General features: G+C 48.6%; 1 protein-coding gene across 2 annotated transcripts; it reads left to right on the top strand.

Annotated features, from left to right (window-relative positions):
* The first annotated feature begins 189 nt into the window (after window positions 1-189).
* LOC144732916 (dynamin-1-like protein) lies at window positions 190-26,502 on the top strand. 2 transcript variants are annotated; one of them, XM_078614583.1, is made up of 19 exons: window positions 190-669; window positions 1,758-1,908; window positions 6,543-6,578; window positions 6,864-6,910; window positions 7,238-7,309; window positions 8,355-8,441; window positions 9,474-9,636; window positions 10,046-10,166; window positions 10,943-11,074; window positions 12,933-13,139; window positions 15,218-15,338; window positions 16,339-16,494; window positions 16,870-16,959; window positions 18,276-18,377; window positions 20,031-20,237; window positions 22,496-22,605; window positions 24,189-24,232; window positions 24,908-25,023; window positions 25,740-26,502. In XM_078614583.1, exons 1-19 carry the CDS (start codon window positions 568-570, stop codon window positions 25,794-25,796), a joined length of 2,121 nt encoding a protein of 706 aa, XP_078470709.1. In that variant the 5' UTR covers window positions 190-567; the 3' UTR covers window positions 25,797-26,502. The 2 variants fall into 2 exon arrangements, with proteins under 2 accessions (XP_078470709.1, XP_078470710.1); XM_078614584.1 differs by lacking the exon at window positions 6,543-6,578.
* Window positions 26,503-27,351: the final 849 nt, after the last annotated feature.

Genomic DNA, 27,351 nt, shown 5'->3' on the forward strand with positions numbered 1-27,351 from the left:
GTTGATTTGATTGGGTGCGGAGTTTGAATTCCATTCGCTTTGACTTCTGGAAGGCGATTTTAGGGTTCGTTTTTATTCTCTTAGGTTTTTTCGGTAAAGTCACGTAGGTAAAAATAAATAATAATCGAAATAAAATAATTGTATTTCTACTATTACTATTTTATTATTTATTTTTACCTACGTGACTTTACCGAAAAAACACCTAAGAGTATGAATCCTTGCAGTCACGAAAGCTTCAAATCTAGAATTCGTTTTTATTGGCGGTCAAAGTTCGTGCCCCACCCACCCTCACCTACCCTCACCCCCCGGGGCTACGGGTCGCCGCTTTCCCCCTCCCCTCGGTTCGCGTTTGTAAAATGTTGAGATCCTCCCGCGCGCACTGTACGGTACAGTGCACGACGCGCGTGCCCTCCCAGCGACTGCTGCGTGTGGGATGGCATTGCGGTGCATGCGGCGGCGCTGTTAGTTTGTGTGCACGGGGTTGTTTTATCATTTGCCTCCCCCACCACCACCACCCTTTTAAATTAGAAGCTGATAAAATTTAAAATATTCATTTTATTAAACAAAATGCAAGCGCTGATACCGGTGATTAATAAACTACAGGATGTGTTCAACGCCGTTGGAGCCGAGACGATTCAATTGCCGCAGATTGTGGTCATAGGAACGCAGGTAATGACCCGCGATGTGAGGACTGCATTTACAGCGTTGCCTTGATTTATCTTGAGTGCAATGGTTTTACCACTCCTGCATACAATCAGTGGACGACTGCGGAGAAGGTGATGGCCGTGGGCTTTGGAGCAAGCGTCTATTGTTGTGCTGGATACCTATGCTGCCCGCCGTGCCAGCGCGCCAACACGCATTGACCAGCGGGGTGAAGTATGGTCAAATAACCTCCCGCATTGCTTTGAGTCAGCCCGCATCCCGTGGTAACTTTGCACGTTCGCGCGCACGCAAAGCGACCGCAGTGGAGCAGTGGTTCGCGAACGGCGAACATCGATACATATCCACGGCGAACAGGCGGTGACGGCGAGTGTTGAAACTGGTCCTGGGACTTCCCCTTTTATCAACTCGCACTGACCAGCGAGGTGAGAGGATGGTAACGCAATCCCTACGACCGACACGGCATGAGGGAGGCCGTCATCCGGCAGTGGATAGACTCAATTTAAATATGTCACGTTATGTTGACTCTTAAACCTGCTGAAGTGGCATTTATATTTGAGGCTACCTAGCAAGGGAGACCTAGAGATTAGAGCATTAAGTGGGCTGAATGTGTACAACTTGTGTTTAACGCAATGCGAGTATTTTCTCTTGATAAGAGTGTCAAGAATTGCGTCGTCTGGTGGTGGGTTTGTTTAACCAAGAGCGTGTTTTTAATATCCTTTAATACGTGGTTGATCAGTCCTGTAATTTCCCTTTGATCAGATCTGATGATGAGTCATTAATGATGGCCCTCATGATCATTGATAATATAATGGATCCTCTAATCACTCAACACGAGTGATGGTCGTGCATTATCGGTTATAAATAAGGAATCATGGCACAGTACTTATAATTTAATCATTGATCACAAGTCCCATAATTACGGTCATCTTACTATTTATCACTAAAGATGTGGTCTTTAACCATGGGCCTTGTGAGAAATTAACACGAGTGTCACCGATTATTGACAATGCCATAATTGATCATTCGTCCTGAGGTCATTGATCACTCGTGCTCTGATCAGTCAGTGGCTGCGTGGGGGGTCTTTGTGGGTACAGAGCAGCGGCAAGAGCTCGGTGCTGGAGGGGCTGGTGGGGCGTGGGTTCCTTCCGCGTGGCACGGGCATTGTGACGCGCCGCCCGCTCGTCCTGCAGCTCACGCACGTCTCGCCCGAGGAGCGACGCGCCGCAGACTTGTCCAATGGCGACGGTATAGCCCTCGCTCCACAGCCTCACCCTCACCCCACAGCCTCACCACAATCTCTAACAGTCTCACCACAATCTCCACAATCCCACCAGAATCTCCACAATCACCGGAATCTCCACAATCACCAGAATCTCCACAATCTCACCAGAATCTCCACAATCTCACCAGAATCACCACAATCACCAGAATCTCCACAATCTCACCAGAATCTCCATAAACTCACCAGAATCTCCACAAACTCGCCAGAATCTCCACAATCTCACCAGAATCTCCACAATCTCACCAGAATCTCCACAATCTCACCAGAATATCCACAATCTCACCAGAATCTCCACAATCTCACCAGAATCTCCACAATCACCAGAATCTCCACAATCTCACCAGAATATCCACAATCTCACCAGAATCTCCACAATCACCAGAATCTCCACAATCACCAGAATCTCCACAATCTCACCAGAATCTCCACAATCTCACCAGAATCTCCACAATCTCACCAGAATCTCCACAATCTCACCAGAATCTACACAATCTCATCAGAATCTCCACAATCTCACCAGAATCTCCACAATCTCACCAGAATCTCCACAATCTCACCAGAATCTCCACAATTTCACCAGAATCTCCACAATCTCACCAGAATCTCCACAATCTCACCAGAATCTCCACAATTCACCAGAATCTTTACAATCTCACCAGAATCTCCACAATCACCAGAATCTCCACAATCTCACCAGAATCTCCACAATCACCAGAATCTCCACAATCTCACCAGAATCTCTACAATCTCACCAGAATCTCCACAATCACCAGAATCTCCACAATCACCAGAATCTTCACAATCACCAGAATCTCCACAATCTCACCAGAATCTCCACAATCACCAGAATCTCCACAATCTCACCAGAATCTCCACAATCTCACCAGAATCTCCACAATCACCAGAATCTCCACAATCACCAGAATCTCCACAATCACCAGAATCTCCACAGTCTCATCAGAATCTCTACAATCTCACCAGAATCTCCACAATCACCAGAATCTCCACAATCTCACCAGAATCTCCACAGTCTCACCAGAATCTCCACAATCTCACCAGAATCTCCACAGTCTCACCAAAATCTCCACAATCTCACCAGAATCTGCACAATCCCACCAGAATCTCCACAATCTCACCAGAATCTCCACAATCACCAGAATCTCCACAATCTCACCAGAATCTCCACAATCTCACCAGAATATCCACAATCTCACCAGAATCTCCACAATCTCACCAGAATCTCCACAATCACCAGAATCTCCACAATCTCACCAGAATATCCACAATCTCACCAGAATCTCCACAATCACCAGAATCTCCACAATCACCAGAATCTCCACAATCTCACCAGAATCTCCACAATCTCACCAGAATCTCCACAATCTCACCAGAATCTCCACAATCTCACCAGAATCTCCACAATATCATCAGAATCTTCACAATCTCACCAGAATCTCCACAATCTCACCAGAATCTCCACAATCTCACCAGAATCTCCACAATTTCACCAGAATCTCCATAATCTCGCCAGAATCTCCACAATCACCAGAATCTCCACAATCTCACCAGAATCTCTACAATCTCACCAGAATCTCCACAATCACCAGAATCTCCACAATCTCACCAGAATCTCCACAATCTCACCAGAATCTCTACAATCTCACCAGAATCTCCACAATCACCAGAATCTCCACAATCACCAGAATCTTCACAATCACCAGAATCTCCACAATCTCACCAGAATCTCCACAATCACCAGAATCTCCACAATCTCACCAGAATCTCCACAATCTCACCAGAATCTCCACAATCACCAGAATCTCCACAATCTCACCAGAATATCCACAATCTCACCAGAATCTCCACAATCACCAGAATCTCCACAATCACCAGAATCTCCACAATCTCATCAGAATCTTCACAATCTCACCAGAATCTCCACAATCTCACCAGAATCTCCACAATCTCACCAGAATCTCCACAATTTCACCAGAATCTCCACAATCTCACCAGAATCTCCACAATCTCACCAGAATCTCCACAATCTCACCAGAATCTCCACAATTCACCAGAATCTTTACAATCTCACCAGAATCTCCACAATCACCAGAATCTCCACAATCTCACCAGAATCTCCACAATCACCAGAATCTCCACAATCTCACCAGAATCTCTACAATCTCACCAGAATCTCCACAATCACCAGAATCTCCACAATCACCAGAATCTTCACAATCACCAGAATCTCCACAATCTCACCAGAATCTCCACAATCACCAGAATCTCCACAATCTCACCAGAATCTCCACAATCTCACCAGAATCTCCACAATCACCAGAATCTCCACAATCACCAGAATCTCCACAATCACCAGAATCTCCACAGTCTCACCAGAATCTCTACAATCTCACCAGAATCTCCACAATCACCAGAATCTCCACAATCTCACCAGAATCTCCACAGTCTCACCAGAATCTCCACAATCTCACCAGAATCTCCACAGTCTCACCAAAATCTCCGCAATCTCACCGGAATCTCCACAATCCCACCAGAATCTCCACAATCTCACCAGAATCTCCACAATCACCAGAATCTCCACAATCTCACCAGAATCTCCACAATCACCAGAATCTCCACAATCTCACCAGAATCTCCACAGTCTCACCAGAATCTCCACAATTTCACCAGAAACTCCACAATCACCACAATCTCCACAATCTCACCAGAATCTCCACAATCACCACAATCTCCACAATCACCAGCATCTCCAGAATCTCACCAGAATCTCCACAATCTCACCAGAATCTCCACAATCACCAGAATCTCCACAATCACCAGAATCTCCACAATCACCAGAATCTCCACAATCACCAGAATCTCCACAATCTCACCAGAATCTCCACAATCACCAGAATCTCCACAGTCTCACCAGAATCTCCACAATCTCACCAGAATCTCCACAATCACCAGAATCTCCACAATCTCACCAAAATCTCCACAATCACCAGAATATCCACAATCTCACCAGAATCTCCACAATCACCAGAATCTCCACAATCTCACCAGAATCTCCACAATCTCACCAGAATCTCCACAATCACCAGAATTTCCTCAATCACCAGAATCTCCACAATCACCAGAATCTCCACAATCTCACTAGAATCTCCACAATCACCAGAATCTCCACAATCACCAGAATCTCCACAATCACTAGAATCTCCACAATCTCACCAGAATCTCCACAGTCTCACCAGAATCTCCACAGTCTCACCAGAATCTCCACAATTTCACCAGAATCTCCACAATTTCACCAGAATCTCCACAATCTCACCAGAATCTCCACAATCACCAGAATCTCCAGTCTCACCAGTATCTCCACAATCTCACCAGAATCTACACAATCACCCGAGTCCTCACAACCTCACCTCACCTCCTGACAGCCAAGTCTCTAGGGCACTGCAATCTGCAATCAGCCCTGCAATCTGCAGTTGGCCCTGCTTCTTACTTACAATGTCAGTGAAATTTGCTTACATGCAAGTGAGAAATATACTTTCATATGTGTTTTGTTTTCCCCCCAATTGTATTTGAGTTGTGCAATCCATATAGTGTCAATAGCCGAAGTATTCATTCCGTCTCTTGCACAGCAGCGCAGGCCTTTGTATTAGAGAATGGTTCTCGGAAGTGGATATTGCAGAGCTACCTCTCAGATCCATCCAAATTACCTCGGCGCCTTACATTAGGGGGCAGCACTTTCCAACCTACCCTGCCGCCTCGAAGTAACGAGTGAAAAAAATCAGCTTAAAGATTTGTAACTTCTTGAAACAACGTAAGTGTTTGCTTAGTTTGTAAGTTAAACCGCGATGAAGCTTGGAGAGCTGAATGGAGTTAAAAAGAACTCAAAAGCAAACACCTTGTGAAAGAGCTAACACAGAAGATCCCTGGTTTTGATCTTCCACGAAGCTCTTTGTCCACCCTAAACCACATCCACACAAACCATGGCAGATGCGGATACCTGATGCACAAATGGAAAATTAAAAACTGTTCCACGTGTGGCTTTGGTCATCCATCCTAAACAGACCAAACAACGTATAATGACGCAATGCCCGACCCACAAATATGAAGAAGAGATTACAGCGATAGACTCCACTGCTCCTGACGCAGTTATCTGGCTTGACCACCTGAATGTGAAATTGTACTTGTTACTCTGCATCTACATCAGCAGCCATACGGAAGAGAAACTAACTTTACAAACAAATTTTAGTCTATGTTTTATTCGGTAGTTTTTATACCCCTTCTATTTTTTGCATCATCAAGGTTTCAGTATTCAAATGGTCTGACTTTGTTCTTGGTAAAGTAAATGATTTTGTCTTGAACCTGTAAAACGTGTTATTGTCTGATACTTTCAAGGAAACTTCACTGTACACACTTTATAGTACTGTATATGTTAAAATGCAATATTGTGGTTGAGTAAGCATTGAAAAACCTAGTGGTTTGTAAGCTTAATAAAGAGTTTGTGATGTTATCTTTTGATTCTGTGCTGACAGGTGGTCATAATTCTGTCTCTTTCTCTCCCTCTGTAAATTATTAATGCCGACAGACGTTCATTTCCGAAAGAACGCCCACCTCTATAAAGGTCTCTTTCCTTTCTTTCACTGTATTTTATATTCTTAAAGTTATTACTTTCTCAAGCTGAGTGTTTCCTCACGAATCTGGTGCTATGGCAGCCTTACATCACATGTATGAACGCAACCTAATAATTACCGCTTTGTATTATGCACACATTTGTACAACTGTACTTGAGCACATGATTACTCGCAACTTTTTATATTGCAGTTCTAAATATAATAACTGCAAGTTACTGGACGGTAAGCTGCTGTGCATATTGTTTAAAGGATGCTTTGCATTTTCTTCCCATTAGGGATCGACGCAGAAGAATGGGGGAAATTTCTGCATACCAAAAACATGGTAACTTCCCCACCCACCTACCCTCCCATCTACCTTCCTACCCAATTACCTACCTACCAACCATTTTTCCTACTTTCCCATTTATCTACCTATCCCATCTACCACTTAACTAACTCCCCACTTACCTGCATCTTGAATTAGTACGGTTGGCTACGTATGGTGAGAAAGGAATTCAACATATATACATACATTACCTGGTTAACCATCGACCTACCTGCCTACCCACTTACCTGCCTTCTCCACTCACCCACTTACATATCTGATTGTCTACTAAATCTACTGTACAGTATATATTTTGTTGAACAAAAATGTCTTTCCCTCGATCAGATATTCACAGACTTCGATGAGATCCGCAGGGAGATCGAAAATGAGACCGAGCGTGTGACGGGTTCGAACAAGGCAAGTGGATCTCTCTGCATTCATTAAAAGTATTCAAAGAGTGTTACCTCACTCTCTTTTCAGTCACTCGGGTTTGGTGAACGTTTATGCGTGGAAGGAACCTAGCTGGAGAGATACACTAATTATCTCCAAATACATGAGTTTATTGAAAAATAAGAATACGTTTTACCCTATCTGGCAATAAAACCGGTGTTAGGATGTTCAAACACCATATAGATACATATTGCAAGGAATTAAGTCAGCATTAACCGCACATGCTTATGGTGAACATGCAAACAAACATGCTTTAATAATATTTGCATTCTTTGAAACTGATTGACCTACACCAGAGGCAGCCTTCACCACAACTATGTGTATTTAATGAGGACTCGATTCCTTGCAAAAAGGTATCTATTTGGTATTTGAACATCTTAACACCTGCTTTATTGCCAGAAAGGGTAAAACCTATTCTTATTTTTTATACTGGCAAAAAGGCCCCGTGAAATATGAATTTATTGTTAGACTTTGTACGATTGCACATGGCACACGTGCAGCCCTTTGTCGATGCACTGCTGGATGAAGGTGTCCCAGTGCCATACGTTTGGTGCGGCTTATTTCACCTCGTCACGCATGTTGATGGTGACGGGGATCACGGAAATGCAATACAACTGGATTTTGTGGCACTGCCCTCTGCTGCCCACCCAGTTTGTCCCCCGACAGCCTATGACACCAATCATACACGGTGATTGCCGATCCACGCACTATCCACGCACTATCCACGCACTATCCACGCACTATCTACGCACTATCCACGCACTATCCACGCACTATCCACGCACTATCCACGCTCAACCCTCATTCGCTTCCCACGCCCTTGCCATGGCTCACTGTGTCACGGCTGGATATAAGTTGCTATTTCTTGTTGTAATCATCTAATACGATCTGCCATATTCAAGGTTATATGGTTATCCCGCACATAATAATTATAGTAAATAGCCATGGATATACGTAACGTGCTCCAAATAACAATACCTTTCCATGTAAAATCTTTCATTTTGAAATGCAGGGAATTTGTTCAGAAGCTATCCACCTCAAGATCTTCTCTCCACACGTCCTGAGTCTCACCCTGGTGGACTTGCCAGGAATCACGAAGGTGGGCGTTTGATCACAATGCTACTACAACAGAGGTCCTCGGCAATCACCGCACACAGCCTCAGTCGGCCAGATCTTGTTTGTTCAGCCATTCATCCGTTCATGTGTCTCTTGGGTTCTAAGAGCTTGGAACTGTCGGACATATTGTGCACATCCATTGGCAAGTGTGGTTGGTGGCTACCTGTAAATGCAGTACGCGTGTGACGACGCATTGGTTGCACGGTGCAATGCAATGTGCATGTGTGTTGCGTCTAAATGCGACCGCATCTCAAGATGCCGCGCGGACACGGCGAGCGTGCTTATTTTATAGAGAAAAAAAAAGCGACAAGTTGGTCGTATGTTGGAGGTGAAGAGAGAAGGCTTGAGTCAAAACTTAAATAGTTGCAGTGGCCGACAGTATGGACAGTTGGGTGGTCGAGATTTCAAGACTATGGGGGGGGGTGGGGGGCAGCAGACGAGAATTAGCCACCTGCTCAGCAGAGACCAACTGGGTGGGTTCATCAAAGAAACCCTTTTATTGCTGGATCAGAGAGTGCAAGGGGAGGAACAGTTTAGGAGGAGGGGAGAGGTAAGAGGCTGTGTGGAGGGATTTAGAGCGAGTTGAGAGGGGTGGGACAAGAGAGTGCGTGGAGCGCAGAGGGTTGAGGTACAAGGGGATATATAGGAGAGTGTATGGAGGGGAGTAGATTGAAATCTTGAAGGACAGCGCGATTTGGTATTTGGTCCAGAATTGGACTGGGAGCCGGCGGAGCGATCGCGGTCATGGCCAAGAAGCTTCTCGTTTGTGGGTTCTCGTGGGGAGTCTGGCGGCATTCCAATTATTCAGTGTGTCAGCCCGAGCCTGAAAAACACGAGCCGGAGATTCCACCCCATCCTCATGAAAGCCACGCACCCCCAATGACCGTCTTCTCCCTCCTATCCAACCGGGATTTCTAGCGGACGAGATAAATATCTCCGGGTCACCACGCTCCCCACGGGGGTCGGCACCTCACCCGGCAGTGGGACTCAACGTCCCCTTGACCCCTCCCCGCAGGTTCCAGTGGGCGACCAGCCGCCGGACATTGAATTGCAGGTGCGAGAGATGGTGCTCAGCTACATCTCCAACCCAAACTCCATCATCCTGGCGGTCACGCCCGCCAACACGGACATGGCTACGTCGGAGGCCCTCAAGATGGCTCGTGAGGTGGACCCTGACGGTACGTGCCTGGAATGGGAGCTTTCTGACCGTGTCAGCGGGGCATCAGTGTTTGGATTCGTGATCATCACCATCATCGTCAGCCATCATCCATTGCTGGATGAAGGCTACCCAAGGCCGCCATCGCTAGTGGTCCCACAATTCCACAGTCCTTCCACGCACGAGCTGAGAAAGCGATGAAAGCAACTCATGTGCAGGTGCCAGATTAATTATTGCATCGCAAGTGAAGACCTTCATCCAACAGTGGACAGGTCACAGCTGATGATGATGATGATAAAAGCATTGTCATCCATATTAAACATTCATACCAAACAATTTCAGTCAAAAGCATCTGGAGCCAATCGTTATGATTGAATTCACTACCAAATCCTCACGGGTACGCGTGCGTGCGTGCCGACCTGCTGGCGCAGGGCGCCGTACACTGGCTGTCGTCAGCAAGCTGGACCTCATGGATGCCGGCACGGACGCCACGGACGTGCTGCTGGGACGCGTCGTGCCCGTCAAGCTGGGGATCGTCGGGGTCGTCAACCGGTGAGGCTCCCTCCTCCCACCGTCACGCTGCGGATACGGTGCGGCCACGGGATACGGTGCGGCCACAGGGGCAATTATACCCCCCTTATCCGTGTTGGCGGATTCTATTATCCGCTACCTGGGTCGCAAAAAATGAATGCAGACGACCGCACCGTTGCCTGCGGATGAATGCGTGTAACAAGGATGAGTTTGCTGGAATTTTGGGTGACCCCTATTACAAGTGAAGCAATGTGGATAAATGGATGAATTGAGTGCTTCTGGCATATCACCTCCAGCTTACTCCTTAATGTGCAGCCCTTTTTCAATCCACCACTGCCAGGTTGTGTGATCGTACTTCACGCTGGTCAGTGCGAGTTGGTGAAGAGGGTGCTCGGGACCGGTTCAGATGTTGGCCGTGTCGGGGATTAAAACTCGGGTTGCTGTGTTCATAGCACCGTATGCTAACCGCTGTCCCACCGCTCCACTCGCTATCCAGCCACTTGCGAGGCTCAAGCCTGTTTGGCTTCCACGATTTGACGAAATCGGTCGCATTCCGGGTGAGCTGGTCATAGGGCAGCACTTTTCAGCAGCATAAGTAACAGCAGTAGCAGCAAAGGCAATGTAACTTTGGCGATGCAGACAAATGATGCGACCAAGACTTAGATAGAGGCTTAGATCTTCACTTGAGGACACGAATTCCTCTGTACAAAGTTACTTTGTGAGATCAGTTTAATGCGCTGATGAATATATTTTGAATTGTCCGTGTTTGCCTGCATCTCTCGCGCTCTTTCACGCAGGAGTCAACTCGACATTAACAAGAACAAGAGCGTGACGGACTCGTTGAGAGACGAAGATGTGTTCCTGCAGCGGAAGTACCCGGCTCTAGCCAACCGCAGCGGAACCAAGAACCTCGCCAAGACTCTCAACAGGTAACAGTCGCACCCGGTGCCACACCACTCACACTTAGTGCTACAGCAGAGACCACTCAGTGCCACACCACTCACACTTAGTGCCGCACCACTCACACTCAGTGCCGCACCACCCACACTCAGTGCTGCACCACCCACACTCAGTGCTGCACCACTCACACTCAGTGCCGCACCACCCACACTCAGTGCCGCACCACTCACACTCAGTGCCGCACCACCCACACTCAGTGCCGCACCACTCACACTCAGTGCCGCACCACTCACACTCAGTGCCGCACCACTCACACTCAGTGCCGCACCACCCACACTCAGTGCCGCACCACTCACACTCAGTGCCGCACCACCCACACTCAGTGCCGCACCACTCACACTCAGTGCTGCACCACCCACACTCAGTGCCGCACCACTCACACTCAGTGCCGCACCACTCACACTCAGTGCCGCACCACTCACACTCAGTGCCGCACCACTCACACTCAGTGCCGCACCACCCACACTCAGTGCTGCACCACTCACACTCAGTGCCGCACCACCCACACTCAGTGCCGCACCACCCACACTCAGTGCCGCACCACCCACACTCAGTGCTGCACCACCCACACTTAGTGCCGCACCACTCACACTCAGTGCCGCACCACTCACACTCAGTGCCGCAGCACTCACACTCAGTGCCGCACCACTCACACTCAGTGCTGCACCACCCACACTCAGTGCCGCACCACTCACACTCAGTGCTGCACCACTCACACTCAGTGCCGCACCACCCACACTCAGTGCCGCACCACCCACACTCAGTGCCGCACCACCCACACTCAGTGCTGCACCACCCACACTTAGTGCCGCACCACTCACACTCAGTGCCGCACCACTCACACTCAGTGCCGCAGCACTCACACTCAGTGCCGCACCACTCACACTCAGTGCTGCACCACTCACACTCAGTGCTGCACCACTCACACTCAGTGCCGCACCACCCACACTCAGTGCTGCACCACTCACACTCAATGCCGCACCACCCACACTCAGTGCCGCACCACCCACACTCAGTGCTGCACCACTCACACTCAGTGCCGCACCACTCACACTCAGTGCCGCACCACCCACACTCAGTGCTGCACCACCCACACTCAGTGCTGCACCACTCACACTCAGTGCCGCACCACCCACACTCAGTGCTGCACCACCCACACTCAGTGCTGCACCACTCACACTCAGTGCCGCACCACCCACACTCAGTGCCGCACCACCCACACTCAGTGCCGCACCACTCACACTCAGTGCCGCACCACCCACACTCAGTGCTGCACCACTCACACTCAGTGCTGCACCACTCACACTCAGTGCCGCACCACTCACACTCAATGCCGCACCACCCACACTCAGTGCCGCACCACCCACACTCAGTGCCGCACCACCCACACTCAGTGCCGCACCACCCACACTCAGTGCCGCACCACCCACACTTAGTGCTGCACCACCCACACTTAGTACTTGCCCTACAAACCTGGCAACCAAAGTTTAATTCCCACTCGCATGCCAATGTCGGTAATGAATATCTGAACCGGACCTGGGCCTGCCGCTAGTTTTAATGTTTGTGACGACATACTGCACCACTGCACTTCTTTTTTCAGCCTCCAATGAGTACCCGATGCAGTGTCTAAACAAAAAACTGGGGAAACAAAGGCAGCTGAGCATTCTGCTGATCACCCACCCCTTTTGTGTGTCGTGTCAACCTTAAGAGGTGCTGCTCGCTCAGAGCGCTTGCCACAACAGTCTGTTCAAGGCTCCAATACGGTGCATTTGTCCTTTGTGCACGTGACGTCACGGTCCGGACCCTGCGCGCGCACGGCTGACCAAGGCTGCTCATGCACCACATCCGCGACTGCCTGCCCGAGCTGAAGGCGCGCGTGAACGTGCTGGTGGCGCAGTACCAGTCGCTGCTGAGCGGCTACGGCGAGACGGTGGACGACCCCAGTGCCACGCTGCTCAGCATCGTCACCAAGTTCGCCAGCGAGTACTGCCATACCATCGAGGGCACGTCCAAGCACATCGAGACCTCTGAGCTGTGAGTCGCCCCGCTTGACCACAGACGCGTCCGTCCATAGCAGTGGTCGTTTAGTCGGCATTTTGTTTATCAATTCCATGAGCTGTGTCCGAACATCCGTCCGTCCGTAACATGGGTCCGTGATAACTCTTCGTGAAGACGATCCAATATAAACCAAAGTGTCTTCTAAAGTTGTGTTGTTTAGGGCCTTACCACATAGAAAGCTGGCCAAAATTTGCAAAGCGTTTCCCAACACTTGGAGACACAAACCAGAGTAAAAGGACTTTTTTTCCCTAACCGCTGTCTGTCTGCTCCCATACCACTGATTGTATAATCCCGCACCTCCGATTAGCACGGTTGGCTACGTACAGTGCAAAATAAGTTAAACATACATACATACATAATGAATTGCTTTCGAGTACAAACACGTGTTGGCCAGCATTACAAAACCCGTGCTTTTCCATGAGATCTCGAACTTGTTAACTTACTCTGAGTCTAGTCAGAGGCACGGGGGCTGCCGGGGCCCGATTGAGTGGTAGTGCACCCATGGCCGTGAGCGGACAGCGTTGCTCAAGAGGTTTGTTTTACCACGTGTGGATTGGGGCAGACGGAGTCCCTTCCGCCGGATTTACATACCACGCGTCACTGATGTTAGCCGTGGCAGGGGAATGGAACTCGGATCACCAGGTCCATAGTGCAGAGCACCAACCACTGCACCACCGCTTCTCCCCAGAGTTTGGTAAATTTTACGTTCAATTGTGTCATAAGGTGCTTATATTTGTTTTATTAATGTCAAATTTTACATAGAACTGCTGCATTTTTTCCATTCAGCTAGTACCTCATAGAAAATGATGAGACAAGAATATTAAGGATTTCTCCTGTTGACATCAAGATTAAACGCATACTTCATGCTTGGGTGCAGCAAGCACTGCGCTCACGTTCACAACTGTGAGCATGGGCCTGAGCGGAAACAGTTCAGGAGGAAGAAATAGCGCAGAATAGAGGAAATTTAGGCAATTCATTTCAGGTGATGCTGAGTTGGCAGTTAGAATTAATACAAAAAAACTCAACACATTCATCAATAACACTGTGTGGCCTTATCAGAAATAATAAATATTAGGTGACGTTTCTGAAAATGACTCTTTTATCATAGCTCATAAATATAAAGGCCAGAGAGATGGAGTTAATAAGGGATGTACACTGCACTTAACTCAATTGGGCCTGATGACAGTTAAATAAAACAATCTGTTTTCTGATGACCAATTCTTAAATTGCCATGATGATATGTTACCTAATCGTGGCTATTGAGTAACAGACACACCATCCAAGAATCAAAGTGTTCCTCACCAAATAAACCCATGTATATCATAAAGGAATATCATCCATATGTTGTGACGCAGATCGGAGACAGTATTACTTGGAGACACTTTATTTAACAAGCACCATCGGGATATACACACACCCTACGTGGGTGCACACTATTATAATTAAGGCCGTCTTTTGTCGGCGGCACTACTTAGAACAGTTGCGAGGCTGTCTGACTAACAGCACCCCGGGATGGTGAAGGCGGAGGCGACGAGGAGGAGATAGTGACGACGACGAGATGGCGACGACGATGGTCTCGAACAGCACGACCGGGACTCCACTTCCAGCAACAGCCCGGGCTCCCGCTCAGGCCCCCTCTTATGCTCTCTCAGCATGGCCTTGCTCCGCCCCGGCCACGCCCCCCTACTGGAACCTACTAGCGGGTTCCCGGGACTTCCCCATGGGCCCCTTCTGTGACCTTTCCCCGAGATGTCCCCCTCTCCTATATACTGGGGCCTGCTGACACGAGTACTGCCGTGCACCGCAGTTACTCTTTTTGGCCAGCAGTAAGCGCTATACCCCTACACATATTTGGCTGGCACATTGTGGGACGAAGGCACAATCACCTTGCAGGGCGTCCCTGAGCTCCGCGACGTGATTGGTTTGAGGCGGCATTGACTCGCAGAGTGAGCACCAGCGCTCGGGAAGGCCAGGAGTTACTGAACGATGATCGTGAGCCCAGGTTTGGCGACGCTCGACGCCGCCCGCCGTCTGCGTCTCGTGCTGACCTGCAGGTGCGGAGGGGCCAGGATTTGCTACATTTTCCATGAAACGTTCGGACGAACGCTGGAGTCTCTCCACCCTTTGGGTGGCCTCACCACCATGGACGTCCTCACGGCCATCCGCAACGCCACGGTACGTCGCTAGCTGTCGACGAAACCGAATCCGAGTATCGTGCGGATTCCTGACATAGAGGGGAGGTGGGGGGGGTGGACCCTTTCCTTCCTGTTTGCCCGAACAGGACTTTCAAATGACATCTAGCGGCCCACACATTAACAAAGACAAAGATCCCCCCTATAGCCTTAACACTATTGTTAGCGTGCACCTATCAAGGCCGGCATGGCACACAAGAGGGTAGGTGGCCAGCACCACGTCTGACCGCCTTTGTCTCCCCAGTGGTGATGTTTACCAACCGCACCAGGTACTCATTTGAGGCTTAGACGACCTCAGGGAGGCCCTAGACCGTTTCAGGTAATCGTCACTGGTGTTTGAGATGAGCAGGAATCAAAAGGTCGCCGGGTTCATAGCGCAGCACGCTAATCGCTACGCTATCGCTCCCTACAGTAATTCACGCACAACTTGCCGTTTATCAATTTAATGCCATAAAATAGATTTTCTAATAGAAATTGCATGAATTTAAAGTAATCCTTTCTTACACATGATTTTACGCAATCATTTTGAGTATTAAGGCTCAATTTTAATTTAGTATTTTATTTGCCAAAGGAGAAGTGTGCACCAACCTGCACTCGGCAGTGTGGTGAAGGTGAAGAGCAAAGACGTCAAGTAGGCCGCACAGGCCTCGTAGCGTGGGAAGGCCCTCATCCAGCAGTGGGTTAACAAACGGCCTGTTCATTTACGTGTGCTGATAACTGGTAGTGGGCATTCGTGTTTTCTCTCAGCTGTGCTAAGACACCTCGCTGGAGATTAATAATTTAGTTAACTGATTACAACAACTGTATACGCACGTGTTCGACACGAGATCTAAAGTGACGTGGAACTGTAGGCCGACCTTACCCTGTGAGTGAAGCCAATCGCCTGTCCTCGCCTGCATAGCGCTGGACTACAGTCGTGCGCCACCACGGCGCCGGTGCTCAGTCTGTGTCCCCTGCACTCCGACCCCGCTCACGCTGCTCAGGGGCCCCGGCCGGCGCTCTTCGTGCCGGAGGTGTCGTTCGAGCTGCTCGTGAAGCGGCAGATTAAGCTGCTGGAGGAGCCGGGGCTACGCTGCGTGGAGCTGGTGCACGAGGAGATGCAGAGGATCGTGCAGCACTGCAGCAACTACAGCACGCAGGTGTGCGGGCAGGCATGGTGACTCGCTCGTTACGAGACAAAGACAAAGGTCCTCCGTGTAGCCTTAATGGCATTTTGGGGCAAGAGCTGTTTATTTACCCAGGAAAGTCTCATTGAATCTCAAAACTTTTTAGGCAGGAGTGGCCCTATATTGTTTGACCAATTAACCTTATTGAATGTTTTACTTTATGTGGGAGGTAACCGGAGAAAACCATTACAAAAGAAGATGTAACGCCCAAAGGTTCATATGTATGAGTTCACAGCCCAAATGCTTTCCTGCCAGTCTTATAATCATTCCCCTTTTTTGCACGCCATGATTCCACAAGGGCTTTTTGACATCCAAGTCCCACCTTCGCTGTGAGTGCTGTGTTGACAGGAGCTGTTGCGGTTTCCCAAGCTGCATGATGCCATCGTGGAGGTGGTGACCTCCCTGCTGAGAAAGCGGCTGCCCTTCACAAACGAGATGGTGGGTCCCTCCCCCTGGATATCAACTACCACGGCGCGAATACAACTTTTTCCACTGGCACATCTTAGCCATGCTGGCCTAGGGCCCTCAAGGTTCAGGTGGGTTTCCATTTGCCACGCTGAGCCAGAACCAAACCTTGAAACTGCGGCCTCAGAAGGCAACTGCATCTGGCTCGGGAAGATGGAGCCGATGAAATGAGCTCGCCTGCAGGTGCTCGATGGATCCATTACACGCACGACCGTGTTGGCGACGACTTGGGGAGGATTTCACCAGTAGATAGATCAAGGCTGCTGATGATTATGTAATATGAGTACTGCACTGTATTATATTTTATTGATCCTGTGTCTTGTTTAATTTCTATCGTGTTTTTAATTTGACCGAGTGGACCCATACCTGATTATAAGGGTGGTGACACGGCCTATCTGTAGCGCCTTCGCTGCTCATGGTCAGTGCATGGTTCGGATCTCGCGGCCGCCCTGATTAACACTGTGGGTGTACAGTGTAGAGAATTACAGTACGCGCCGTCTGCTTCACGGTGGATGTTGATGATCCCGTGATGATATTCGCAAGAGATGGCCGTCGTGTGCCGGCGTCACGGTTTTACCTCCGATTAGTTATGTACGGTGTGAAAGAAGTTCAACATACAAGTGTAATAGAGTTCACGTCTCTTGGACGCCGGAGTTGGAGGCACACGGGTTTTATTCACACAGCACGGTTCTGGCATACAACACTAGAGGGGGTGTCGGCCCCCTCACCCGGCTAGCTGGGGATACACGCGCTAGCTACTTCCTAGCCTGCCTCCTAGTCCTCCTCTAACGGGCTAGGGGAGGCTATCTGGCCCGACACTGGTAAGTCGGGCCCGGTACCTTGAGTCCCAGACCAGCGCTGACAAGAGCACCGGCTCTGGATCTCGGGACCACGCCGCTGGCTCGGTCCTGTTCGGCCCTGATAAGGACGGCGAACCAGGGGAGTCCAGGGCTCTAGCTAAGACGTCTTCAGTCTTCACTGGTTAGCTTAACAAGAACCCCGAGCCCTCCGATACATCCCCTTTTATACCCAACCCCCCGCTGAGGGGTGGGGCCCCCCCGGGGTGCCTGGCGCGGACGTCGTAGAGAGAATCTCCCCGTGCACTCACGTAGCCCCGCCCACTGTGTTTGTTTGCCATAAGCTGCCATGCATAACGGGCTCTCTCTCTAACACCCCTACACAAGCATAAATGATGCCTATTTGAGGAGAGAAGTGTCAAGAGCATTGTTGAGACCTTTCCTGGGCAAACACAATGAGTGAATGTCTCTCGGTTGGCACGTCTCTCGCAGGTCCACAACCTGGTGGCCATTGAGCTGGCGTACATCAACACCAAGCACCCGGACTTTGTCGATGCGTCTCTCATCTCGGCGATGATTGACAGGAGTCTGGAGGTCAGTTTGTGCTGTCCATGTAAAAAAAAGGTTAATGCTTTCCATACTCAAATTGAAACTGTTTACATTATCTCTGGCCCTCTGTCTATTTAACAGGAAGTCACAATAACTCCGCGTTAAGATGATCTGATAAGAATTGAATGTTTTTGTTTAAGGTTGTTCTCGCTATGAAGCGTTGCTCATGAATACAGTATTTTGTGCCGTAGGGTGTTTATGTCTCACTGGGACCTATACGTTAGTTGCCAGTTCTTTTGCATTAATTTAAGAAATCATGTCTGTGCTGGTGAGATGCTGTGTGTCTCAACTGGTACAGGGTTTGCTTGTACTGAATCAATGCTGCTTAAGTTATGCACTACTCGAAGGCTGTGGGGCTGATGGGCTATGTAAAGCATAGTTGTTGTTTTGTGTGGAGAGATAACATGTCGTTTGGTTATTTAGTGACTTATTCTGCACAAACAACAAACTGGCCAAATTTATCAAAGAATTGCCCCAAACTTGGAGACACAAACCAGTGCATAAAGCACTATTTGTAAATTTCACGTAGAAAACGTGTACACTTATTTCTACGTGACTTTACCGAAAGAACCAAGAATATGAAATTAAATTAAATAATAATGGCATACGACGTTTCGATTGCAACACAAGCAACCATCATCAGGTACAAATGAATGAGAAAACAAACATAGTAAACTTGTAAATCTAATGCAATACAGCACAGAGTCAACACCCCACCTGGTTGATTACGTTCTTCCAATGATTGCGAAATTTGAGAGAGAGACAAATTTTAAAATTTAGCAATCTTTGGAAGAACGTAATCAACCAGGTGGGGTGTTGACTGTTTTGTTGGCCGACTCTCTGTGTTGTATTGTATTATATTTCCAAGTTTACTATGTTTATTTTCTCATTCATTTGTACCTGATGATAGTTGCTTGTGTTGCAATCGAAACGTCATATTATATTATTTAATTTAATTTGAATCGCCTATATTCACGCAGACACCGTTAATTGCTCAGTGCGTCACGTGGGACGTGTTTAACAATCGCTGGGCGCGTGCAGCATGTGGAACGGGTTCATTTAAATGGGAGGAGTCATTTGGTGAATGTGGAAAGTCGTAGCGTGGTGGTGGGCGGTCACGAGGACTGGAGATTGGGAAACCCTGCAGTAATGATTACAGTGATAACATCACGCGACCTTTTTTGGCAGTAGCAAAGTATGCAAAATAAGAATAGGTTTTACCCTCTCTGGCAATAAAACAGGTGTTAAGATGTTCAAACACCAAATAGAAACCTTTTTCAAGGAATTAAGTCTACATTAACCACCCACGGTACTTGTGGTGAACATTTAAACATGCCCTGATAATATGCGCGTTGTCAAACCGATTGGCCTACACCAGAGACAGCCTTCTTTATGGCCTAGTCTCAGCAGCGTTGGAACTTTTTGTATCATGCCACCCAAAAAGGTCCCATGATGTAGCTGCTCAACCCGAGCTATAAATGCTCCGATACATACAATGTCTTTGTACTGTTTGCCTTTTGGCGTTTTCATTCAATGATAGCATTGTTGGATTACAAGAATGACTGTGAGGACAACTGATGACAAGACTATGGCAAAGTCAGCGTCACCAGTCTCTTTGAACGAATCGTGCGAGCGCAGGGGAGCCGCAGTCTAGATTTTCCGATGGAGCCCGGCTGGCGTGGTTCACCACGGTGGGGTTGCCACCAGACCAACGCCGCCGCCACCACCGCCGTCACCACAACCTCTGCGAACGCCGTCTCTGCCACGGACAGTCGGCTCAAAATGCAGGATGCTGCACCGTCGGGCCACGGCAATCGAGGAGCCGCCATTAACCTGATGGACGTGGTGAGGCCGCCCGCGTTATCGCTGGGTTTGGAGAAAGTTTTATTGTTTTATTGTATTAGTGTTTGTTGCCTTTCCCTTCCTGTCCGAATTGCACTCGCGACGTCACTTTTATGAGGCGAAGAATCCATCCGGTGATCCTGCGGAGCAGCAGCGCATGCAACCCTTCGTGTTAGAGAACAGCCCACAAAAGCAGACACCGCGGATCTTCTTCTGAGATCTCTAATTCACACCAGTAGTAGGGAAGAAGCACCCACCCACCTTGCCACAGAAAGCAATGTTTGTCGCGTGACAGCCAACCCGATATTTTACATTATCAGGGTTGGAATTTAGACAAATTAGGTGTAGGCCCAAATTTAACGTGGTGGGTTTTGAAAGAAAATAGGTTTTACCATTTTTGGCAATAAAACAGGTGTTAAGATCTTAAATTTGGAGCTTTTGTGACTGCAGGAATTACTCTTTGGTTCTTTCGGTAAAGTCACGTATAAAGATAAAATAATACATTAAATAATAGCATACGACGTTTTGATTGCAACACAAGCAATCATCATCAGGTATAAAGGAAATAGCAACAAAAATCTAACCAGAAACTATAGACAGACATATAAGCAGACAGATATCACCAAGATACATAGAGAGAGTAACACAGGCACAGAGAGGGAGATCGTCTCTGTGGCGAGGCCTTAAATAGACAGAGGGGGCGGGGGCGGAGAGAGAGAGGGGTTAGAGAAAAAATTAATATGTCAATGAGTGCGGCGACGCGTGGTCAATTACGCAAGCTTGAACATTCGGGAAGAGGGAGAAAGAACACACTAAATTAAATAACGTAGCAAAATATCGAAATGTTATGTAATACAACACGTAACATTTCGATATTTTGCTAGGTTATTTAATTTAGTGTGTTCTTTCTCCCTCTTCCCTAATGTTCAAGCTTGCGTAAAATATCGAAATGTTATGTAATACAACACATAACATTTCGATATTTTGCTAGGTTATTTAATTTAGTGTGTTCTTTCTCCCTCTTCCCTAATGTTCAAGCTTGCGTAATTGACCACGCGTCGCCGCACTCATTGACATATTCATTTTTTCTCTAACCCCTCTCTCTCTCCGCCCCCGCCCCCTCTGTCTATTTAAGGCCTCGCCACAGAGACGTTCTCCCTCTCTGTGCCTGTGTTACTCTCTCTCTATGTATCTTGGTGATATCTGTCTGCTTATATGTCTGTCTATAGTTTCTGGTTAGATTTTTGTTGCTATTTCCTTTATACCTGATGATGATTGCTTGTGTTGCAATCGAAACGTCGTATGCTATTATTTAATTTATTATTTTATCTTTATACGTGACTTTACCGAAAGAACCAAAGAGGTGTTAAGATGTTCAAGCACCTTTTGCAAGTCTGAATTCACCACACGTACTTGAATTGAAAATGCAAAAAAACATGCTCTGATAATATCTGCATTGTCTTTGAAACTGATTGGCCTACACGAGAGACAGCCTTCTTCATGGCCTCGTCTCACCACCAGTGTTAGACCAGAGAATGCCAAAAGGCGACCAGTACAAGGACAATGCCACTATCAGAGCATTTATAGCTCGGGGCGAGCAGCTACAAAATGGAAACTTTTTGCCAGTATCAAAAGTATGAAAAAATAAAAATAGGTTTTATCATTTCTGGCAATAAAACAGTTTACTGGGCTGAGACCGTAAATGTTAAAACTCATGCCATGCCGTGTTTGCAAGGCACATATCAGTTGATACCCTGGACACCCTTGCATACTCGACGTGCTCAATGGATTTTTGAGATGATATGAAAAGAAAACTCGCTTCACTTGATTATCTTGTTTTTTAATGCATGTATATTGAACTTCTTTTGCACCATATGTCACCAACCGTGCTAATGGGAGGTGCGGGGAAAGGTCAACAAACTAAACACAAGCACCTGAAGCCCATATTCGGTGCTCCTGCTGCAGAGAGAAATGTTCATCACATGGCAGATAGTTTCCATTCTCGGAGCTAGAATTTAATCTAATTAAGTGCAGTTATTGGTGACCCAGCAGAGCTCATCACCACACTAGATTTGAGGACGCGATTGAATCACATGCAGCTGGAATCTGGCTTCTAGGATCTCAGCAGTGCCAGCTCAACATCTCTCACCTCGTCACCCGGCCACCTCGCCCCCCCCCCCCGTGTACTTTGCCAAACCGCACCCTTAATCTCCTCCTCCGCTTCTCGCGGCCCGCCACGTTGCTGCTCCGTGTGCGCGCAGCCCGTGCCCTCCTCGCGGAAGCTGACGTCGCACGAGCAGCGCGACTGCGAGGTCATCGAGCACCTCATCAAGTCCTACTTCCTCATCGTGCGCAAGAACATCCAGGACAGGTGAGGACGCGCTCGGCTGGCTGGCCGGACGGTCGGTTGCACGAGAGCCCTCTTAGGGAGCACCCCGTAGGTCGTTCAGGCTCTGCTGCCACTGTGGCCTAACGGTCCCCGGCGGCGCACTGGATTTGCAGAGGTCGCCCCTTAAATTCCATCTCCCGCTGCAGCGGTCGAAACGACACTTTTCTCAAATTACCCCCACATCACGCCGCCGTCCCCGCCCCGCCGCCTCTAGCCACACAGCAGCATGATTGGCAGAACGCGTGTGGTGGGGTAAAGTGTGGGTACTCCTCCCATCTTTTTCAAGAGGTTTGGCCAGCGTGGAAGAGTAGGCCAAGTACCCTCCACTAGAGCGGATCTCTTCAGCGGTTCAATTGAGCTTCCCTTTGCCCAGCGGTGGTTTGAGTGATCCCATTCATATGGCAGAGATGAGTCTGTGCAGGGGACAACCACTGTTGACTTCCCGACAAATTGATACTCATTTTATCAACTCGCGGAGTGATTAAGGGCTTGGTCGACGCTAGACTCGGATTGAACACTCGTGTAACATGCGATTGCGAGCCCGATACCTCTTAACCGTTTGTTGAATTGTGCCAATCTACGACGACGGTACGCGGTACCGGGAATTTTCAGAGCACCACACCTGTGTACAAGCACTCTCCAGAACAGCTGCTGTTCCTTATACCGTGATGTTTCTGCATGGGAAACGGTGGTGAAAGTGGTTCTACAGAAATAATAAGTTTCATAGCGGGAGCTTTGTACATGTTACTTCTTCACCGCTGGTTCTAACTGAGCTGCCACTCAGCTGGGCGATTCAGGTCTTTTGGAATATCACTGTAAATGCAGACAATTTTACATTGAAAAAGGTTGCAAGTCGTAACCGTCTATGCCACTACCTCTATCACTTCCCCCAACACCTAACCCAACCCCTATCACTTCCCCTATCCCTACACCAACCCCTATCATTACCCCTACCCCCAACCCATACCCCTACCTCAACCCGTATCACTACCCCTATCACTACCCCAACCCCTATCATTACCCCTACCCCAACCCATACCCCTACCCCAACCCTTATCACTACCCTATCACTACCCCTACCCCAACCCCTACCACTACCCCTATCACTACCCCTATCACTACCCCAACCCCTAACCCAACCGTTATCATTACCCTATCACTACCCCAACCTCTACCCCAACCCCTATCACTACCCCAAACCCTCCTTAACCACTCCGGCCTGTTCTCCTGTCACCACAACTATACACCAATACTTTTAATAACCCCACTCTTTATTATCTGAACCACCAACATCTTATGTACACTTGTATAATTGTTACAAAGTGCCTTGGAATAAGGTGCTATATAAAAAATATAAGATGGAATTATAGCACGATGTTTTGTGTAGTTATGCCAAACTCGATCCACTTTATCAAACTACCATTCACTCACTTCCTAAGTACGTATGTATGTTTAACTTGTTTTATACCGTACATAGCCAACCTTGCTTCTAAGTGACCTTTTGGAGGAATTAAATTATGTAGATGTGGAGAATTGATTGATTTTAATTATTCTTGTGTTCCTAGTGTTCCGAAAGCCGTCATGAATTTCCTGGTGAATTTTGTCAAAGGTAAACATTTACATTCAAATGATGACTGCATTTTAACGCCTTTTTGCAAATGCATTTTAGCATTTGCAAAAAAGAAATTAAGACAAAATGTGAACTGCTCTTTTCTTGTAGCTGTTCAACACAAATGAGTTTGCACAAGAGGTGTGAGTATGTACGTTTGTTAGGTGTTCACTGTGGGAGTGGTGGTGTAATGGTTAGTGCGCTGCACTACACACTTAGCGACCCGAGTTTGATTCCGGCTCATGGCCAACACCAGTGACGAGTATCTGAACCGGTCCTTAGCCTCCCCTAGGTCTACTCAGCCTCAAATGAGTACCTAATGTGGTGTGTAAACATTGCAACTTGGGAGACAAAGGCGCCCGGGTGTGGTGCTGGCCACCCACCCCCTCGTGTGCCGTGCCGGCATGAATAGGTGTTCGCTAATAGCACTTGCTCCAATAATCTGTTAAGGCTATCGGGGGGGACCTTTGTCTTTGGTGCTCACGAACAACACTTGTCCTTATAGTGTACCATGCTGAAGAGGGACTTTAGTCTTGCGTGTCTCTGTGTGTGTGGGGATCTCAGTTGGTGCTCGCTCACAGTACTCGCCCCAGCGGTCCGTGTCAGGCTAGGTAGGGAGACCCCCATTTGGTTTGTGTATCCGTATGTCTCCATGTGCCTCCGTGCATCCCACAGATCATCTGCAGAGTGAGCTGGTAGGGCAGCTCTACACACCGCATATCCTCTGCGACCTTCTGGTGGAGTCTGAGGACATCGCCCAGCGCCGTAACGAGGCCCTCTGCATGCTGCAGGTGACGTGCCGGGCAGCCGCCCAACCTGTGCCATCCATTGTTGCTCTCAATTCCATTTTATTTTTGTAGATGTACCAATTTGCATGTGTAGTGGTCGGTGTGTGTGTCGCACACAGTCGGAGACGAGGTAGTTGCAGGAGGCACCTTCTCTTTTATTCTGTTACACCATTGCGGCCGCTCACACTCAGAGGATCACCTCCTATCTCGACCACTTTGCCGTACAGCCCGGCCTAGACACCACCCTGACCGCGTGGCACCGACGTCGTCAACCGAGACAGCCAACAACTGTCCGGCCGCGCAATTATCAGATGAAGGCGGCAGCGACGAAGGCGGCAAAGACGACAGCGACGACGAGACGAGTCCACTCCCAGAACCATTTAAGGGCCCATTGAGAGCAAAGGTTGATATTTTAAAATCCACTTCGAAACAATGAATAGTTGTGTTAGATTATGGTTTACATAATGCAAATACTATGCCATGTTATTATTTAACGTGAGCCGAACATTGCAACAGAGAGAGTGAGCGCTCAACTCAGTTCCCGAAAAAGCCTCCCAGCAAGTAGAATTAAACGTCGGACATCGCACTGGACAACACGTGGTACAGCCCAAAAACATCTGAGAGCCACACAGGAGCACAACCGCGAAAACCTACGCAGTCGATTTTATTGTCGTACTTTACTACACTGTCTATTTATCTCTTTTGTTTTCTTTTAACAGGCATTGCAACGAGCAAACCAGGTCATCTCTGAAGTCCGGGAGACCCACATGTGGTAACAAAAGCCAGGGAGATACGGACGTCAAAGTGTGAAACCTGATGACACACGCAAACACGCAGACAGGGACACTCTCACACGCAGAGCTTTACCCATCGTACTCCCAAATATGGCAATACTTGTATAGAATTAAATGAGCACTTCTTAACTATAGAATGATACAGCACTAACTCGGGTTGTAAGAATTCATCAATTCGTATTGACTCGCACGTCACACGCATCGAACCCTGCAAAGTAAATCTTGACTTAAAGCTTTCGTGACTGCAGCAATTCATGTTCTTGGGTCTTTCGGTAAAGTCACGTAGATATAGGTTCAAAGAAAATAACAAAAAACTACGACGTTTCGATCACAACACAAGCGATCGTCATCACGAGTCGTTGAGTCAATTATCTTTTGGTTAACTAGTGGCGCCTGTCTGCCACCCATAGCGCCATCAAATCGTTAAACGTAAACATAAACGATGATATGCAGTTAAAAAAGAATAATAATTAAAAGCAAGTTGTGGCTGTGAGTTGTTGTAGGAATGATCGCTCTACAAAGTAAACCACGCCCCCCACCAAATCACCCGCATGCTCCCAACCTCATACGATCACGCAAAGCTAAGCAGGCGTGAGCCTGTATGGTGCTTGGATGGGTGATCACAATGCAAACAGCTTGTCATAGGGGCAGCGGGGGGGTTACACGATGGGCAGTGGGGGGGGGTGACGTGATGGGCTGAGGGGGGGGGGTTACGTGATGGGCAGTGGGGGGGTGACATGATGGGCAGAGGGGGGGGGGGGTGACGTGATGGGCAGTGGGGGGGTTACATGATGGGCTGAGGGGGGGGGGTTACGTGATGGGCAGTGGGGGGGTGACGTGATGGGCAGAGGGGGGGGGGTGACGTGATGGGCAGTGGGGGGGTTACATGATGGGCAGTGGGGGGGGGTGACGTGATGGGCAGTAGGGGGGGTGACGTGATGGGCAGTGGGGGGGTTACATGATGGGCAGTGGGGGGAGTTACATGATGGGTAGTGGGGGGGGGTTACATGAAGGGCAGTGGGGGGGGTTACATGAAGGGCAGTGGGGGGGGTTACATGAAGGGCAGTGGGGGGGGTTACATGATGGGCAGTGGGGGGAGTTACATGATGGGTAGTGGGGGGGGTTACATGATGGGCAGTGGGGGGGGTTACATGATGGGCAGTGGGGGGGGGTTACATGATGGGTAGTGGGGGGGTTACATGATGGGTAGTGGGGGGAGTTACATGATGGGCAGTGGGGGGAGTTACATGATGGGTAGTGGGGGGGGTTACATGAAGGGCAGTGGGGGGGGTTACATGAAGGGCAGTGGGGGGGGTTACATGAAGGGCAGTGGGGGGGGTTACATGATGGGCAGTTGGGGGAGTTACATGATGGGTAGTGGGGGGGGTTACATGATGGGCAGTGGGGGGGGTTACATGATGGGCAGTGGGGGGGGTTACATGATGGGTAGTGGGGGGGTTACATGATGGGTAGTGGGGGGAGTTACATGATGGGTAGTGGGGGGGGTTACATGATGGGCAGTGGGGGGGGGTTACAT

Source organism: Lampetra planeri, chromosome 44 (assembly GCF_965212315.1).
Source record: "Lampetra planeri chromosome 44, kcLamPlan1.2.h2, whole genome shotgun sequence".
Lineage (NCBI taxonomy): Eukaryota > Metazoa > Chordata > Hyperoartia > Petromyzontiformes > Petromyzontidae > Lampetra > Lampetra planeri.